The sequence below is a fragment of the Sturnira hondurensis genome, unplaced genomic scaffold (genome assembly GCF_014824575.4).
Source record: "Sturnira hondurensis isolate 20B ecotype Veracruz unplaced genomic scaffold, ASM1482457v3 Scaffold0009733, whole genome shotgun sequence".
Taxonomy (NCBI): Eukaryota; Metazoa; Chordata; class Mammalia; order Chiroptera; family Phyllostomidae; genus Sturnira; species Sturnira hondurensis.
Genome location: NW_028082364.1, coordinates 5192898 through 5212800, shown reverse-complemented (window position 1 = coordinate 5212800; position 19903 = coordinate 5192898). Strand labels below are relative to the sequence as shown.

Genomic DNA, 19903 nt, shown 5'->3' with positions numbered 1-19903 from the left:
AAACAGGGGAGCCAATGGGAGTGGCCTGGAATGAGTGTCCCACAGAATCCATGCAATGTCCCTGGGGAAAGGGAGGAGCACCCCCATCCTGGCTCAGTAATCTACTGACCTGGTTCCCATGGCTTCTCCGGACCAGCGAGCCATCAGGGCAACTCCACTACAGGTGGCACAAAGCTGCCTAGGTAACCCCTTCCCCCAACCCAGGAAAGCCACCCAATGCACACCAGAGCCTGATGCAAGTGATAAGTGAAACTTGGAGGTCATTTGTTACAGCAGCTAGCATTAATCACCCTGACTAATATGCTGTTGGTGTTGGTGAAAGCCTCATCTCCATCCTCGAGCCTGCCCTGAAAAATGCTCTTATGTCATTGGCCAACTTCAGCTCTCAGGTCATGGGGACGGACGATCATCTGCGCCAACCCCTCCATGCCCCCGGCAGGTGGTCACCCACGCCCCTGCCTTTGATCTTCAGGACACAATACAGACACACTCAGAGGCTTTGGGCCAGAGCTCATGACAGGATTGCTAGATAGTAATGCCCAGTTTGGACTCTTCTCAGTCTAGAGAGGTTGGGTGTGTCAGAGCAGACTGGGCGGGGAGAGGGGAAGATGCCAGCCAATTTTTAAAAGATATTGTTTATTTATTTTTAGAGAGATGGGAAGGAAGGGGGAAAGAGAGGGAGAGAAACATTGACGTGTGGGAGGTGCATCGACTGGTTGCCTCTTGCACACCCCCAACCAGGGACCTGGCTCCGCCGTACAGATGCCAGCCCATTTTAAGCTGGTGCCTGGGGTTTCCCAATCCATTCCAGTCTGTCCTCATCTGCTCTCCCCGGCCAAGGCAGCCTGCCCAGCTCTCGACACATCCTGAATGTGTCGAGACCCATTCAGACACAATTTATGGCAGTGCAGTCGTTTTTCGGGCTGTCTTACCGACGTAGCACAGCCTGGTATTAGACAATATAAACGTGTTCTCTCACAGTTCTGGAGGCTGGAAGTTGGAGATCAGGGTGTCAGCAGGGTGGTCTCTCCGGACGCTGATCTCTGTCTCCTTGGCTTGCAGACGGCTGGCCGCCTTCTCCCTGTGTCCTCCATGGCCTGTCCTCTACACGCATGCATCGCTCGTGTCTCTTGGTGTCCAATTTCCTGTCCTTGTAAGGATACCAATCACGTTGTTTGAGGGCCCACCCTCACAACCTCATCTTACCCTCATCACCTCTGTAAAGGCCTGATCTCAAAAAATACACCACATTTTGAGGTACTGGGGGTTAGGCATTCAACGTATGACCTTGAGGGGGAAACAGTTGATCCCGTAACAGGCTGCATCCATTTCACGGTGTTCACATTCCTGTTCCTGTGAATTGGTTAAAGGCAGAGGGCCCCTCGTGGGAGAGTCAGATCGGCCACATCGTACTCTTGACCGGGCACCATGGCTGGGCTGGATGCCTCCCAGAGTTTGCTAGAAGCACAAAGTGAGGAGAAAGCCTACTCCACCTTGGTTTTGGTGATGGGTGTCTAGATACAACACCAAAAGCAAATTCCTCCCCAAATTTAATAGACTGGATCCTCACTAAAACGAATACCTTTCCTTTGTGAAGAACACTGCTAAGAAATGAAAATACAGGTTACCCACTGGGAGAAAATATCTGTGAATCATATATCAGATAAAGAACTTGTATACGAAGCACACACACACAAACCTGTTAAAACTCAACAATGACGCCCCCCGAATGTTTAATAGTCAAAGTATCTGAACAGACACCTCAACAAAGACCCACCGATGGGAGATAAGCAAGTGAAAAGATGCTCAACATCGTTTCACATTAGGAAAAGAGCAAATGAAAATGTCAACGACGCTCCATTAGGGTTAAAACCCCAAATAACCTTCAGCACGCCGCCAGTTGCCTGCAAGAATGTGGAGAGACAGCCGCTCTCACTCGTTGCTGGTGGGAGTGCGGCGCGATCAGACACCTCGCAGACAGTGCGACAAGGTCAAAGCCCGTCTTACCACACGGGACAGCAATCACGCTCCGAGATGTCCGCCCACCTGACTGCAAACGACGTCTACACAAAAACCTGGATGGGGATATTTACAGTAGGTTTATTCATAATGCCCCCCAAACTGGAAGCCACCAAAACGTCCTTCAGTAGATGAAGGGATAGCCCAGGCTGGTGTGGCTCAGTGGACTGAGTGTCAGCCTGGGAACCAAAGCATCACCGGTTCAATTCCCAGTCTAGGGCATGTGCCTGGGTTGTGGGTGCGGTCCCCAGTTGGGGGTATGTGAGAGGCATCCATACATTGATGTTTCTCTCTCTCCTTTGCCCTCACTCTAAAAACAAATGTTTAAAATGTTTTTTAAAATCTACTTTATTGAGATATAATTTATGTACAAAAAACTGCACACATTTAAGGTGTGCAAGCCACTTAACTGTGACACCCACATCCTTGTACAATTACCACTACATTGAAAATGCAGACCACTTCCAACGCCCCCGGAGGCTTTCGCATGCCCCTCTGCCATTCCCCCTCCCCTCCGCCTCGGCCCAGATACGGTCTGCTTTGTGACATGACAGGTACGTTTGCATGGCACTGAAGACAAACGGACGCACAGAGCGTCTGTCACTGGCTTCCTTCACTTAGCATAATGCTTCTGAGGTTCATCCATGTGTGCACATATCAATAGTTCATTTCTTTGTATTGCTGAGCCGTTGTCCATTGAATAGATGTTTATCCATTTGCCAATAGATGGATACGTAGACTGTCTCCCATCTGGGGCCACAGTAATAGTGATGTTCCACTCGTGACTGAGTCTTTGTGTGGACCTAGATGTTTTCTCGTTTCCCTTGGGTAAATAAATACCTAGGTGCTGGTCGTGCAATAAATGTGTGTATTAGCTTTTTAAGAAACGGCCCCAGTATTCCCTAAGGGTTGTAGCAATCCACACTCCCGCCCGCAGTGTCAGGTAACTCCATCTGCCGTCTAGGGAAGCATCAGTTTGTAGACACAAGAAGACAACAGGGCAGGCCAAGCAGCCACCTACGGAACCTCCTCCAAGGACAGCACTGCTACAGCCTTGTCACGCTTGGCTCTGCAAGGGAAGACGGGTTCTGTTACATCAGGCGTTCTTCCACCAAGCTCCAGGACACTCTCATTCACCCACGGTTATCTTAACATGAGGATATACTGTAAGTGCCACAGCAGAACATATAACGTATGTGAGACTGGAGAACCCATAAGGACACATCACACACACACACACACACACACACACACACACACAGGAAGCTGGAGAACACCTCTGAGTAAAGCGAACCCTGGAAAACTTCCAGTTCAATTGTGGTGACCTATCTTGCCCTGACCGGTGTGGCTCAAGGGGTTGGGTGTGGTCTTGCAGACCAAAGAGCTTGCCGGTTCGATTCCCAGTTGGGGTACACGCCTGGGTTGCATGAGAGGGAGAACTGACTGATGTTTCTGTGTCACCTTGATATTTCTCTCTCTCTAAAACAAATAAAGCCTTAAAAAAAAAGAATATCTTCTCGTCTATCTGATCCCCATCCCCACATCCTAAGAAGAACGTTTAAAAATAAACCTATTTTGAAATAGTTTTAGATTTGCAGACAAGTCATGAAGACTGTGCAGAGGTCCCATCTGCCCCATGCCCGGTGTCCCCTACTGCTGACACCTTACATTACTAGGGTACATTTGTCACCACCAAAGAACTAGTACTGATCCATTATTATTGGCTAATTCACATTTCCTTCGTGTGTTACCTAATGTTCTTTCTCCGTTCGAGGACCCATCCCACGCAGGATCCCACACTGCATTTGGTCATTAGGTCTACTGAGGCTCCCCTAACCTACGACAGCTTCTCCGGCTTCCTTTGTTTTTGATGAACTTGACGGTTTTGAAGATTCAGGTATTTTCACGCCATCCCTCAGTTTTGGGGCTGGCTCAGAGTTTTCCTGGTAGACTGGTTGTGGGTTATCGGGAGGAAATGAAGTACTATTCTCATCACGTCTCATCGAGGGTCCCTGCCATCAACCTGGTGTTGCACCATGGAGGTTGACCTTGATCCCCCAACTGAGGTCCTGTTTGTGGGGTTTGTCCCCCGTAAAGTTCCTCTCCCACCTCTTCATGCTGTCCCCTCTGGAAGGAGGTCACCACGTGCAACCTACACACGGTGGGGAGGGAGGTTCCACCTGCTCCAGCTATGTAAATTACTTGGAATTCTTCTGCAAGGAGATTGGTCTCTTTTCCTCACTCATTTAGTAAATTGTCTGTTTATATCAGTATGAACTGGTGGGTATTTTTTAATACTTTGGGTTATAGTCCGATACTATGGTATTTTGTTGATCTAATTATTGCAGCATTAGCCACTGGGAGCATTTTCAGGTGTCTCTTTTGTCCCTTTGACACTGTGTGTGTGTGTGTGTGTGTGTGTGTGTGTGTTTAGCACTTCCTTCCCCTCTGGCCCTACAAGAGGCTCCAGGCTCATCTTGCACAGCTCCTGCTCAAGCCCTAGAGTCAGTCGTTTCTCCAGCTTTCACTGGGGAAGGATGTGGTAAGCAAGCCGCGGCACTGGATGTGCTCTTTGCTGCCGGAGCGTCCTTACCTCCGGGCCCTCGCTGCTGACAGAGTGAGCAAAGGCACGTTCAGGTGCTCCCCCCTGTAGGTACACACATCTGTCGCTATTTCCATGGGCATTCCTCTGCAGCTGTCACAGGCTAACCCAGCACCACGCAGGTCATGCCAGCTCCTGCCCCTCTGGTGGCTTGTCTGCAACCTTGCACTCCAACACAGAGGAACGTGGCTCCCACGACCCCCTTGCTTAGCTGCCCGATTCCAGCGGGTACGTACTGTGTGACCTCAGAATTGTTGACCTGTACCCCATGGGAAACAACTTCACCCACCAGAATGCAGTACCATGTGCGGTTCCTTTTGCCTTTAGTTTCACAGACTCCATTTCCAAAATTACTGAAATCCGCACCATTTCTCCATCCAGATCTTTCTTTCTGGCCTGGCTCTCCCCGTCTCTTGCCAGTAAAGCCTGGCCTGTGGGGCTCTGGTTGCGGTGTTCTTTGCGGGGGCTGAGTCCCCATGCGCCCCCATGTATGTAATCTCATCAGTCCCCTCTGCCATCCCTAGACCTGGTGACAACCCTCACCCCAGCACAACCCAGCTAATCCTCTCAATCCACTTGCCGAACTCTACAATCCCGTGGGTGGACCCAGTGCAGGGCTCTGCTCAGGTCTGTCCTCATTCCCACCTGAGGGACCATTGTTTCCCGACCCAGAACCATGCGGCAGTGGCTGGCTGGCCACTCTGGGCCCTGGCCAAGCTGTCCGGCCATCCTGCTGGTCTGCCTGGTAAGTGGGGCCTTCTCAGATTACTCAGAGGATCACTTTGCCTAGAAACTCCAGCTGTCACCTCAGGCGCATCAGTAACCGAAGCCAAGGCCCTGAGCTGCAGAGGGCCAGCAGCTAGCAAGTGTCCCTGGCTGTCCCACAAGCACGGTGTTCTGCCACTGCAGCCACAGCATTCACCAGTAAGGAAGGTGAGCAAACCTGGCGGGGGGTGGTGGCCCTCCATATTCTGGGATGGGGAGCCCTGCCATGCCTCCCTCACTCCTTCTCTGAGATAGGCCATCAGCCCTGTCGGGAGCCTGGATTCCCGTTTCCAGGGGAAGGGGAGACGGGGAGAGAGTGACCCAGATCAGGAGCTCTGGGTGGGCGGGAGAGGGCGAGGGTCAGTCTTCAGGGCTGGGGACACACCGGGGAGCTTGACATAGTTAGAACCTGGGTGGGGAGGTCTTAGTGCTGTAGCCCCTTTGGCCCATCAGCACCACAGGTCAGGGGTGGAGGTGCCAGGGGTTGCCAGCTCTGGCCTGACAAGCAGCCTGGCAGTAGGTGTGTGGGTCAGAACAGGTGTGCATCTGGGGGGTGGGTGTTGGCCTTGGCCCCAAATTCAGTTTCCAGCCAGCCCCTCCTGGACTGGGGAGGAGCTGACTGCTTCTCTCGTGGTACAAGCTCCTCTAAGACATGTGTTGCCCCCATTCCTCCTGGGCGCAGTGGGCGTAGGGGTCTAGTGCTGCCACCAAGCAACAGAGGAAATGTCCGTGAGGCCCCCTGGCAGTACCACTGCCTGGAAGAGGAGGACAGAGACTGTGGCGTGTGACAGCCTCCACCCCACCCAGTGTGAGGAGCTCTCACATCGTGTTCTCTGGTGGCCCAGTGACACGGGTTCTCAGGATGTTATTCAAGGGCATTTCCTTTCAGTCCATGATGCCGTGGGACCCTGGGTCTCCTCCCTGCCCCCAACTCTCCAGCTTCTAAGAAGTGTTTCCCAGGCGTCCTGGGAGAGGGACCCAAAGGGAGAATGGTCCCCACAGACAGGGGTCCCCTGGCATCTGAGGAGGGCTGAGCACAGGGACTTCAAAAGCCAGCCCTCAGAGGCCCTTTGCAACCAGGGTCAGGAACTCCTCAGAACTAAGTCCTCTTTCCCAGGAAACAAGCCTGCGCAGGGCATATTGCCTAAGATGCCAGGGCCCTTCCGTGGGCCCCTGTAAGGAATCCCTGCTCTCAAAGGACAAGGAAAATGCACGCACGTGCTCAGAGACGGTTCCAATCACGACAGTCATCCTCAGGTCCCCAGGCTGTGCCTGCGCCTCGCCTACCTCAACAGCCCACTCAGTCAGCCTCTCTTGGAGGAGCGAGACACCTCCTCTCTCTGACCCTGTCCTAGAGCCAGGAGCCCAGGGACCCCAAACGAGCCACACCAACGTGCTTCCCCAATGATGGAGAGTCTTACAATTAAAAGGGCAAACACCCCCAAAGTCAGCAGGAATGTGTGAACTCATTACTAGGAAGTCCTTTGGTCACATGGAATTTGGTGAATTTCAGGCACAGCTGGATCCAGCAGTTCAGACACCAAGGCAGGAACTGATCTTCCGCTTGGAAGTCAAAAGCAGAGGTCCTGAGCCTTTGAGCCGCCGCAGGCAGCACCGCGGACAGGGCCACAAGGACTCCCTTGTGCTGTTTCTCTCTCCTGACGCAAGGCCACCGCTACCATGCCGACCACCAACCAGGGTTGGCCCGAGGACTTCGGCTTCCGGCTGGGCGGCTCCGGCCCCTGCTTCGTCCTGGAGGTGGCCGAAGGGAGCAGCGCGCACGCTGGGGGACTGCGGCCTGGGGACCAGATCCTGGAGGTGGAGGGGCTGGCCGTGGGCGGCCTGAGCCGCGAGCGCCTGGTGCGCCTGGCCCGGCGCTGCCCGCGCGTGCCGCCCAGCCTCGGGGTGCTCCCGGGCCCCGACGACAGCGCCGGCGCGGGATCCGCCTCCGCACCCCCGACCACAGCCCTGCGGCCTCCGCGCCCGGGCCGTGGCCTCTTGCTGGGCCGCGAGCTGCTGCGCCTCGGAGGTCGCAAGCGCCCGGACGCGGTGCACCGCGAACGCAGGCGCAAAGCCCAGGAGTTCAGCCGCAAGGTAGGGTGGGCGGGGCTTGGCGCGTGTGGGCGGGGCACGTCGGCGCTCCGCGGGCCTTTCTCCGAGGACCCGGAGTGAGTCTGGAGCTTGAGGCTCCCTCAACGTGGGGCTGAGGACTCTTCTAGGAACAGATTTGCCACAAATGCAGTGACGCTCACGTTTCAGGGTGCTGTACTTTGATGTGTGGGCGTTGCTTTTCTTTTCCACTGAGGTGTACAGTTGATACAGGTATACAATAAAGTGTTTTACGCGTGCAGCTCAATAAATTTTATGTGAACACACCCTTGTAACCACCACCCTGATAGAAATAGAGACTAAGGCGGTGGTTACAAGGGTGGTGGTTCTGGCTTGCATCATTATAGACGAGTTTGCGTCTGTGAACGGCATATAAATGGAATTATGCAGTGCGTGCTCTTTCGTGCCGGGCTTCCTGTGCTCACCATTGTGTCTTTGACTTCCGCCCGCGTGTGTAGCAGTTACTCATTCTTTCTGTCGCCCGTATCTTAGTCCACGCGGGCTGCTATAACAAAACACCGGAGAACAGGTGGCTCGTCAACAACAGGGAGCTATTTCTCACCGCTCGGGGGAGACAGTGGGCTGAGGTCAGGGCGCCAACGTGGTGGAGTGAGTCCCGTCTTCTGGGTCGCAGACTTCGGGTTGTGTCCTTCCGTGACAGAAGGCGCTAGGGAGCTAGCTCTCTGGGCTCTCTTCTGAAAGGCATTAGTCCCACTCGTGAAGGCCCCACCCTCAGTACCTAATCACTTCCCACTTCCTAATACCATCACATTGGACATTAGGTTCTCCACAGGTGAATTTGGGGGCGGGGACACAAGCATTAAGACTGAGGCAACTAGCCCCGGCTGGTGTATCTCAGTGGATTGAGCGCGGGCCTGCGAACCAGATGATCGCGGTTCGATTCCCAGTCAGGGCACATGCCTGGGTTGCAGGCCAGGTCCCCAGCAGGGGACACATGAGAGGCAACCACACATTGATGTTTCTCTCCCTCCCTTTCTCCTTCCCTTCCCCTCTCTCTAAAATAAATAAATAAACATTTTTAAAAAGACTGTAGCAACTGGTAATGTCTACTATGATCCCAGCTGACTTTCCGTAGAGCTAAAGGCCTGTCCCAGACTCCATCTAATTCCTGCAAAGTCAGAAAGGGGCATGATCAGAGCCCCCAGATGGGCAGCGTGTTCACACAGACATGCCAGAAAGCAGGGCCTGGGTGGCCACCAGCAGAGGGTGGAATCTGGTTGGAAGCCTGAGCTGCAGTGCGCTTTCTGGCAAGGGGGCTTAGAAAGGGTGGATTCTGGTTCCAGCTGGCCAAGCACCCCCCAAAGGCTGAGAACAAATCCCCAAACAAGACTACTTCAGGAAGACCAGGGGCATTGGTGTCCCCGCCCCCCCCCGCCCGCCGCATTGGTTTTCAACAATCGGCTCCTGGGTTCTCACCAGCGCTCTCCCTGCCCCAGTTTTTCCTCCTTGAAGACTCTGATATTCAACAGAAAATCCATCTGCGTCCCGTGACGGCATCTCATGCTTAGATGTAGGTTGAGAGTGTCTGGATAATAGCTGACACCAAAACCTCACTATGGCGCAGGCCCCAGGAGGGAGGAACTATTTTTTCCTCCTTCTTACATAAAGCCTCTCTCCAGCCAGCCATGCTCTCCTTTGACCCGAGGCTGCAGCTGACTTTGATTTCAAAACCACCAATGTTTCCCAGCGTGGTGGGTGCACGGGGAGGGGCTGTGGGGTGCTACAGCCTCCCCTACTCACCTCGAGGGGAAACTGAGTTGGCAGGGGGACAGCAGGAAATGCAACATGAGAACGGCCGGCCACTCACAGCTGTCTGGTTTGGTAGCATACACTTCCACCGGGTGCCCTCCCCGTGCCCGGCCCTGTGCTTGGGGCTGGGCAGGGATAGGAACTCAGGTCTGGGTCTCGGACCGTCGTAACTGGAGGAGGAGACAGAAGCCTCCACAGGCCTGTGGTGTGCATGTGCTAGGACTCAGGCACGCCAGAACGTGGCCTCTGACTGATGGCCCTTGAACCCCCTGCCTCCATGGTGTCGCCCCCTCTAGGAAGCAGCTGGATATGCAGTCCTGAGATCCAGGAACAAGCTCTGGGATGAAATCGGAATGTGGGAGTCACCAGGTGGGGTCCTTGACCACAGTCTAGTTAGGGAGCTGCAGGTGGGGCGGATGCTGGTGGGGAGGGAGAGCAGGTGGAACATCGCTGAGCCAAAACAGTAAGAGGATGACCGGGTTGTGCAGGAAGAAGGACTTTATTAATGTTCCTTTATACGCTTGGAGAGACCTGGACCTTTATATGAGCTGAAGGGAAGGAGGCGGCAGAGATGCTTAGGTCCGTGCCTTTAGCCGTTATTAATCATACATCACGATGCCAAAGGACAGGCAGGGAGCCTGTGCTCCTGCAGCCGACATTGGTGTGGCCAAAGAGACGAGGAGGGAGCGGACACATCACAAAAGAAGCTATTGCAGGTCATGAACAATGAAGTGAAGAAACAAACAGGGGGAGAAAAGACAGTGATGGTGGCCACTCGGACAGGGTGGTCAGGGAGGCCCCTGAAGAGTGCTTTCCGGCTCTTTGTCCACTTGCAAGTGGAGGGCAGAGGGCGGAGGCGAAGGACGCGGCATCTGATCCACATTCAGAGGTGGATGGAAGGTGAATGAGGACCAGTCAGCCCTGCCTCCGGCTGAAGTTGCACCCACACGCGCCCTGAGATAAAGGTGCTGGCTCAGCCTCCCAGTCTCCCAGCCTCCAGCCTCTGCTTCAGGATCCACTCAGGAAGTCCGTGTATATTTCCACTGCACACACACATGTACAATGACATACCATAAAAAGGCAAGGTGGTGTGTTCCACTCAATAACCTGCTTTATCTCACCTGCCTGTTTACCACGCTTTTGCGTGTCTATTATACCACTTTACTGAGCTAGAATTCACTTACCATACAAGTGACCCACCGAAACTGTACAAGCCAGTGGCTTTTAGTGAAGTCATGAGTTGGGCCGCTCTCACCACTGTCAATTTTAGAACGTTTTAATCACCTCAAACAGAAACCCTACACTATTTTTATTTATTTATTTATTTATCTTTAGAGGGGAAGGGAAGGAGAGAAGGAGAGAAATAGCAATGTATGGTTGCCTCTCATGAGTCCCCTGCTGGGAACTGGCCTGCAACCCAGGCATGTGCCCTGACTGGGAATCGAACTGCGATCACCTGGTTCGCAGGCCTGTGCTCAATCCAGTGAGCTACACCGGCCAGGGCAGAAACCCTGCACTATTGACAGCAGCTTTCTCGTGGACAAATGGTACCACCTCACACAAAATCTAAATAAAACACCATCAACTGCAAGATGCACCGTTGTTTCCTTTGCTGGTGAGAAAAAAAAAATCCCTGCCAATCAACCCACAACACACGCATCCTTATCACTTTCTCATAGCTTAATTTAGTAGCTACAGAAAGAGGACTTTCGGGCTTATTTGGACAAATTTCTTACCAGTAGTGCACAGAACGAGGTGGCTGTAATCACAGGAACACCTACGGCCAAATTCACACACGGTGTGCAGGAGTGACGGTTCCCCGTAAGACACATCCTGACCTCAGAGATGTTAAAACGTGAAGAAGTGCTCACGTGGAACCTACGTTGTCCAAAATTACAGAGCGTGGAGTGACCCCGGGGACAGAGCAGCGGGAGTCGACTCCGACAGCTGGGGCAGGAAGGCAATTGTGGGAGGGACAGTTCGCCGAATCAGCGCTGGAGACCCAGGCTTAGCACCAAGAAAAAGGTTGGCAACCTAGAGCACAGCGGTCCTAAACAGCCTTCAGGAAGAGTGTGCTCAGGGCGTCCTATGGGACCTGCCACTGCCCTGAACAAGCTCTGCTGTCCCCACATCTCTGCACCATTCCTTCAGGAGCCAAAGCACTGGACAAGAGCGTCCTAATGGCCAAAGCCACAACATAGCAGCCAGGGTTTTGCCTTTCACCCAATTTGGAGTTTTCTTCCCTTTTTGGCCGAACAGCCAAGAAACTACACATACCTCACAAATGGCTGTCGACGTGCCTGTTTCCACCGGCTGCACAGATTCTTCTGAGTAGACTGGCGTCAGCTGGTTTGCACACGAAGACAAAGAAGACAAAAGTCCAGAACAGGGCTGATGGAGTCACAGTTCAGAGCGAGGCGAGAACTGCAGGGCTTTTAGGTGGAGCCAGCATCTAAGCAAACAGAGTAGGGGAAGGGAGTAGAGTAGTGTAATAATAGTAACTAGCAATTACTGAATGCCTGGTGCGCGTGTAAGCTCTGGTATTGATTCCTTCGATCCTTACGGTGTTCAGTAGAGGGGCTGCCTCCGGGCTGGAGTCTTGACCCCATGACCTTGGGCCAGTTCCCTGTGCCTGTAGCAGCCTCAGTTTCCTTCAGTGAGAAGAAGGTCAGTCCTAGACATGCCCATATCGTAGGGCTGTTGAGGTTCCAGGCGGGGTGATGTGCGTAAGCAGCTCATGGCCAGGCCCAGGCAGCACGCTGCTCCCTGGGTTAGCTGTTCTGTGGAGGTAAACTGAGGGAGGAAGGGAGGGGCGAGTGGGGAGCGATTCCCCGTGTTCTGCCCTGGGCCCCTTGTGATCATTCACAGGACCCTTCCTTGCAGGTGGACGACGTCCTGGGGGACCAGCCGACGGCCAAGGAGCAGGTGTTCGCTGCACTGAAGCAGTTCGCGGCCGAGCAGCGGGTGGACGAGCTGGTGTGGGCACTCTCCCTGGCCCTGCCCCGTGAGGCCCGAGGGCCCCTCCTGGACAGCCTCAGGTGCCTCAGTCTGGAGTGGGGTGGGCAGGCAGGGGGGGTCCCACTGCCATCCCAGGCACTGCAGCTGCCACGTGGCCTGCTCCCGAACTGGACCCCCACACCCCGTAGCCCCAGAACAAAGGTAGGCAGTGACCCAGAGAAGGGCACCCGTTGGCTTTGCCAGGTGCCGGGGCATCGCTTGGATTGCGAAGGAAAGGGCTGCTGATGGCTGGCCTGGGACGGGCACCGAGGGGGCCACCTCCTCATCTGAAGCCATAGCCTGCCCTGCTGTGTCCCAAACCCCAGGTCACAGGAATAAACAGGACACCAAGACAGTACTAGTTCCGGAGACAGAGCAGGGGCGCAGTGCAAAGTCCAACGTAGTGCCGGGTGGTTCCGAAACCCCCTCCTACATTTGTGCTCTTTGCCCTTTGGCGACGCCAGCGGCGTGTCAGGGCGCCAGAGGAACCCACTCTGGCTGGCTCCCTGGGTGCTCTTGTTATTCCCAGGTCACAGAGGCAGACTGAGGCTCAGAGAGGTTGAGGCTGGCCCAAAGTCACACAGCAAGTGAGTGGCAGGCACGGGAACGTGAACCGGGTCAGCTGTGCACTTTCTGCTCTTCTGCCCAGCTTTGGACCCTCTCAGTTTATTCTTCAGAGAAACAAACAAACAAAAATCTCCTGGTGGGTCCTCGCCTGGAGCGGGCCAGGAGGCCCCTCCGGGAGCCCCGTCCCCGCGTTTCCTGCCAGAAGCCACTGCCCTGCACTGCCCAGCTCTGACCAGGCCCGCGGGCCCGAGTGCTGTTCCCAGCCCGGATCCCGTGGGGCTTTCTCTCCCCACTCTGCTTCCCGAGCCGGCGACTGCTCCCCAGCCCCACCCCTCCCCCTTCCTGGACTCAGCCCGCCCCCTCCCCTCGCTGCCATTCACCCCGCAGCCTGCCCCTCCCTCTGGGCCTGGCCAATGTCAGGGACCCGGTTGGCCACCCCCCCTCCCCAAGACCGTGCGAGCGCTGCCTCTCGGCTCTGCGGCGGAGCACAGAAGGCCACCGAAAGCGGCCACCATGAGCTGCCTGGGGTGAGTTAGGGGCTGGGGAAACCGGAAAGGAAACAAACAAAAGTTATTCCCAGAGCCAAATTTGCAGCGGAGATGCGGTGTTGGCGCTGAGGGCTCCCTGGGGAGGGGATGGATGGGCAGCCCCCCCACCAGGGCTGGGCCAGGGGCGAGGGCGTCGGGCTGTCCCCTGGGAAGTTGGCACGCGGCTGAAGACGGCTAGTACCCGGGCTCCACCGGCTCTCAGTTCCCCTCTTTTCCCTCCGGCGCTGTCCCAGCTCCTGTCCCTGCCGCCTCTGCCGGGTCAGCCTGTCTGCCTCCCGGACAGCCCTCACGCCTGCGGTTCCCAGCCTCAGCCAGCCCCCAAGCCACCGGCAGCTCGTCGGGAAAAGCCGGGGTGAAGGAGGCGCCCGCTTGGGTGCTCGCAATTTAGAGCCTGGGAAACGGGGAACCCTGGACACGTGGGAATGCCCGCTCCCCGCAGCACCCCTGGGGTGCCGCTGGGGAAGATGAGACAGCAGCCTCTGTTGTCAGCGCGTGTCAAGAGCGACAGGAAAATTGGGGAGGCTGCTGGCGGAGGGGGCGGTGCCCAGCTGGGCAACCCTGGCAGTGTGGCTTCAGCTCCCCACCCCCACCCCATCCCATCCCCAGGCCCTGGTGGCTCAGTGGGGCATGGGGGAGTCACCTTTATCTGTGACTGCGGGGTTGGTGGGGGGGGGATGAATGCTCACGGAGACAGCCCAGGGCTGAGTGGTCAGGGGCAATCAGGGCGGGCTCCCAGCAGGAGGCAGCTGGGGCCAGTCTGTGGTTCTGACAGTGACAGTATGTCCCGTGGAGGTGGGGAGACAGCCGCAAGGGGAGTTCATCAGGGCCAGGCAACTCACCGCAGGGGTGGACCTCTGAGTGCCAAAGTGAGGGCAGTGCCACACAGGCCTAAGGGTGCCCAACACAGGGTGCCCGACTGTGCCTGGCTGTGTGCCCTCCTACCCAGGTGAAGGGCCATGAAGAGCTTCAGCACGACCCTGGGGACCTCCCTACCCCATCAGTGAGAGGCTGAGCAGCCAGAGGTAGTCCTGCAGACGTGTGTGTGTGCGTGTGTGTGTGTGTGTGTACGCACACATGTGGGCATCAGTGCTCGCCAGGGGCTGGAACCCTCCAAAGTCTGGCTGGTCCCAGGGGTCAAAACCGAAGGCTTGGGGACAAAGGAGAAGGAGCAGTGAGACTGTGAGGCTGACCCACCCAGCTCAGTAGCCACCAGCCACGTGTCACTCTCTAAAGTGAAATTTAATGCGTATTAGGTAAAATTTTAAATTCAGCTTCCCAGAGTCACTAGCCACAGTTCAAGTGCTCAGCAGCCACACATGGCTTGTGGTGACCTAGAGACAGGGCATGGGGACATCAGCACAGGAAGTTCTCCGGGCTGGCACTGCCACCCTGAGGGGACGTTCAGGTCAGTGGCAGCCACGTCAGAAAAGGGTCTCATTTTCCTTCACCACGGCCCTACTCCCGTGGCTCAGAGCCTAATTTGGATCTGTCCCCAAAGGGATCCCAGTTTGATGGAGTGATGGCTTTCTAATTAGGACAGGACAGGCAGTGGAAAGTGTGACGTGGTCAGGAGGGAACAGGAAAGCTAAGTCTGCTCTGGGGTCTGCTAGTGTCTCCAGAAATACGGGGGGGTGGCGGGAGATGAAGGGGCAGGCTGGGGGGAGGGGAGCAGCAGAGGTGATGGAGGACTTGGAATCCCAGCCGACCTAGCTTGAACTCCAGGTGCACTCACCGGCTGCGTGACCTCAAGCAGTTCACTGACCTCTGTGATTTATCTGTAAAACGGGCTGGTGATACCTACCTGTCCCCTGCAGGGCTCCTTGGTAGGAAATCACATAAATGAACTCTGCCACCTGCGAACAGAAAAAATATTCATTTTATTGGGATGATACTGGTTAATGAAATTATATAGGTTCCAAGTGTAGAATTCTATGATATATCTTAAGCATAGTGCAGTGATTTTCAATTGGTGGGTCGCAAGAATTTTTAGCACAAGCAATGCCTGGCTATTGAGTCAGGGGCACTAACCCCTTTGCCTTTAGATTGTCAAATAAAACAAAAATGACAACAGCCAGCACAACAATAACCATCCAGTGTGAATTAATCAGTTATACCTATTTTTTTGCCAGATGGGCAAAAAATACGGTTTTTGGGTGCGCCACAGAATTTTTGGGCTTAGTGTATGTGCACCGTGAGATGAAAAAGGCTGAAAATCGCTGGTATGTGGTGTGCCAGGTGTTCAACACCCGAGCAGAAAAGAAACTGGTTGAGAACCTGGGGGTGAGGTGCTAGGGGACACCTGTGCTTCCTCCTCCCTCTTCTGCTCTAACAGGTGCCAGGGACACCGCAATACAAAGCTCCCAGGAGAATTCTGTGGGACCGTGTGGCTGGCGGTGGCAGGCATGCCTACGTGCTCCCTCAGGGCGGTTCTCCCCAGGGATGGTCTCCTCCTTACAGTGGTCTCTCAACCATGGCACTCCTGACGTTTGGAACCCCATAATTCTGTCATGGCCGGCCATTCTGTACGTGGTTAGCAGCATCCCTGGCCTCCGCTCGCAAATGCCAGTGGCACAGTCCCCTTCCAGTTGTCATTTTGTGACAACCAAAACTGTCTCCCAACAGTGCCGAATGTCCCGCGGGGAGCAAAATTATCCCCAGCTGAAAGCGACTGCCCTAGAGTCATCTGCCCCCCGGTAGTGTGCTCTCACTGGGGTAAGCGCTTCACCGAAGGCCTGCTGTTACCCGACCCCCAGCCACCCCTTGCTGCCTTGAGTCACCTGCCCTTAGGTACCCGCTGCTGGCCCCCGACAGCGCCTTTCCTGGCCCTGAGGCAGTGCGTGCAAGGCTGGCTGGGTCTGGCTTCAGGCAGGAGCGTTTGCTCCGTGCTGGCATCTCCTCGGCCCACAGCAAGGTGGGACGTGTTCAGACTCGTGTGCTGTGGGTGTCAGGGAGCTGGGCTCATGGTGAAGGTTTTCAGACATGTCTGCCCCTGGCTGAGGACACGGCTTGGGGAGGACACGGCTCGGGCTTCTTGCTGCTGCTGCTGGGGAGACATGCAGCCTGAGAAGTCGCTGTGGGATGGTAGCTTTGCCAGGGTCAGGAATGTGGGGATGAGGTATGCTAGGTAGTAGGGCCTGGACAGAGGACCAGAGATCAAAGGTCAGGTCTGCAGCACCGCCTCCCCCCCGCCCCACCCCGGCCCCTGGCCACTGCTGGCTGCAGGAACCTGCAGGCAGGACCATGTGAGCTGTTCCCCATGATGACTGACTGAGACAGCCGTCCCCTGCCTCTGCAGTTCCAGCCAGTCTGGGTGGTGACCACCTCCTGGGGAGGAGAGAGCCTGGTGCTGATGCCCCCAGGGTGCCCTGGGCCGGCTCCCTGGCAACTCTAGGCCCTTTCTGGCTTGCAGCAGACCCGTGAGAAAGAACAGTGCCTTGGGATCCCCAGGGGCCTTTCCTGTCATCTCTCTCTCCTCCCCATACTGTCCCTCCCCTCTCCTCCCCCAGCTCAGTGAGGCCCTCTACTCTCCCCACCCGCTCACCTGGGAGCAGCTTCCTGCTCCCTTCCACTCACTCGCCAGGTCTCATTCACTCTCCTTCCTGTTTCTAGAATCTAGAGACTTGTCCCATCCCAACACCCTTTCCTGTCGCCCTCCCAGCGTCACCCCTCCCCTAGTGTAGCAAAACCTCTGGGGTCACTCCACCTCCCCTTAAATCCTTAGACCCTCCCATGGCTCCCTCTGGTCTCAGAGTGCAGTCTCAGCGGCTGATAGTGGCATTCAAGGCCTCCCTCTCCGGCCTCTTCTCCGTGGGAGCTTGCCTCGGAGAGGTAGAGAGGGCTTCCTCTTGCTGACCTCAACTCCTGCTGAGCCCCTGAGGCCCAGCTCAGCGGCCACCCACTCTGGAAAGCGTCCCCATGACAGGACCAGAGACAGTCGGGACCTCCTCCGAACTGTCGGGTTCATTCTCCCTGCAGCGGGTGTTGGGGACTCGCCACTATGCAAGGAACCCGGGCGCCCGGCCGGCCGGAGATCGGAGGCCAGGCGCCCGGGAGGGACTAACGAAGGGGCCCAAGGAGAGGCAGCTTGACTGCCTCGAACCGCCCCAGATACCTCCGAGCTAGCCGATGGATCCCCGGAGGGGCGGGGCGGGGCGGGGCGGGGCTACTCGAGAAGGGGCGGGCGCCGGCCGCGGGCCGTGCTGCCTCGGGAGGGGCCGTGTGCGCTGGCCGGGCAGAAGCGCGAGGAGTCGCGGCGCCCTCGCTTTGCTCCCGGGTTAGGCTACCCCCTGCCGTCTGCAACTGCTGCGCCGCTGTCGCCCGCTCCAGATGGGGAAGGACCAGGGCTTCTCCCGGCACTTTCGGTAGCTTCCCTACTGCGTCCCGGCCCCCGGGAACCGTGCGCCCTGGGCTCCGCGGACCCGACTCCGGGCGGACTGAGAGGGGGTGGGGCTGAGGCACTGAAGGGCTTTCCTGCCCTTGGTGGGCACCCGCCGCGCCTGGCTGGGGTCCCGAGGCAGCGGAGGGTGGACATAAACGGGGAGGGTACAAGGGGCCAGTTCCCCTCGTTGGGCGCCCGGAAGACGCGCGCAGCCCTTGGGGTCGGGATGGGGGCAGGAGACTAACGGCTGGGATTGAAATGCCCTCTTTCCTTCCTACGCCTGGGCTGGTCCAGGGGACTGGGCAGAGATCAAAGTCAGGGCATGTCAAGGAGAGAAAGGAGCCTAGGGCAGCTCTGGAAGGACCCTGGAGATGGATTAGACTTGACCCCCCACCCCACTCCCGCGCTGGGGCAGAGAAAACAGAACTGACCTGTGAGCACATCTCATACGTGGCTCAGCTCCAAGGACATGGGTCAGGGAGCGGGCCACCCAACCTTCCCCCACCTGTGCACTTGGAGATTCCCCCTGGTTCCCGGTTCAGCAGGGTCTTTTCTGGCTGCTGCTGCTGGAGGGTGGAGATGGTCATCTGGCCCCTGCCCAGGTTGGCCCCAGGCTGATGCCTTCTGGAGCGTCTGGGGCCGGAGCCCAAAGAGTGAGGTGGACAGTTTCCGCCTTGTCATCTCTCCTTTGTCTGAGCTGGAGGCCTGTGGTGGGTGCAGGAGGGTGTGGGGAATGCGAAGGCCAGGCAGATGGAGGTGTCAGGCTCCAGAGACCTCGAGTGACCATCTGGGGAACGAGGCTGAGACTCCAGGTTCTGGGGAATCGCTGCGGGCGGCAGGGAAGAGCGGGTCAGGCAAGGATGGGCCTGGCAGCATTGAGTAGGCCACTCATTCTGTCCCCCTGGTCTCCTGGGACATCCAGAAGCAGAGCTCACTCACTGTGTGTGGCGGGGCTGGTGGGGGGAGGTCCTGCTGCGCCCCTTCCCTCCCAGCAGGCAGCTATCCTGCCCACCTGGCCTTATTACTTCTACCCACAGAGGTCTAGGGAGCTGATAGGGGACCATGGGCCCATCCCAGAGGGGTTGCATTTCAGTTGGCTGCAAGACCACTGATTCCCCCCCACCACCACCACCACTATTCCCTTGGTACTGGCCCCTGGTACGAAAAAAACAGGGAAGGGAGCGTGGAATGCAGCCGGGGGCGGTGGGGGGGGGGTCTTGCTAACAACCAGACCTTCAGGGGCCATGGCAGAGCTCTGCCTAGACTCAGCGGCCCCGAGGCTGGGCTGCCACCCAGCCATACCAAGGGGCCAGCTGTGTTAACTCTGGAAAATTATGGACCCTCAGAATCCTCTGCTGTGGACTGAGGAGTCCCCTTGGGTGTTACCTGCTACCATCACTCAGGTGTGGCTGGACCATGGGTGGACCCCTATTTATCAAGCCACTGAGTCCCTCCCATGGGCTGAGCCTGGCTGGTCACTGTGGCTCCAAGCTGAGCTACAGACCCAGCCCTCAGAGAGCTTTCTAGGTCGCAGAGGAGACTCATGGTCACCAAGGAAACATTCTGGGGTGTGGGCCCCCACAAGGGGGACAATGAGAACCTCCCTCCTGCTTCTCACCACCTCCTGGAGGCTTCTCTGAGAGCAGGAACCCCAGTGCTTTCAGCTCTGAAGCCCAGTGCCTGGCTGGCCCAGATCGCAGAGCCAGAGAGCAAGTTCGGAGACCCAGGGGGAGGCTGGGTTGCCGGCTGCTGAGTCCCCCAGCCACCCTGAGTAGAGGCGGGAGAGCCGAGGGTGGAACCTGCTAGGAGGTGCCTTTGGGCCGCGGTTTGCGGCGATCGGGGCACGGTCTGAAGGCGCGCCCCGACTCAGTTGCCCTCCCCGGCAGGATCTTCATCCCCAAGAAGCATCGGGCGCGCTTCGACGAGGTGGTGTCGCAGGGTCTGCTGGGCAAGCTGTGCCGCGCCCGGCGGGCGCAGAGTGCCCAGCGGCTGCGCCGGAGCCGCAGCGAGGAGCGGCCGGAGCGCCTCCTGGTGTCCACACGCGCCAGCGCCGCCCAGCGCCGCCCGGATGAACCACCTCCGCGCAAGACCCCGTCGCTGTTGGGCTGCCACGCTGGCTCAGGGGGCGCGCGCAGGTACCGGGGCTGG

General features: G+C 56.9%; 1 protein-coding gene across 1 annotated transcript in view; it reads left to right on the top strand.

Moving 5' to 3' along the window:
• Positions 1 to 6490: 6490 nt before the first annotated feature.
• Positions 6491 to 19903, top strand: part of GRID2IP (Grid2 interacting protein) — a 28636-nt gene continuing 15223 nt past the window's right edge. The window contains exons 1-3 of the mRNA XM_037057859.1: positions 6491 to 7480; positions 12149 to 12303; positions 19642 to 19890. Of these exons, the coding sequence (XP_036913754.1) occupies positions 7067 to 7480; positions 12149 to 12303; positions 19642 to 19890 (818 nt within the window). The 5' untranslated portion in view covers positions 6491 to 7066. The remainder of the gene's footprint in view (positions 7481 to 12148; positions 12304 to 19641; positions 19891 to 19903) is intronic.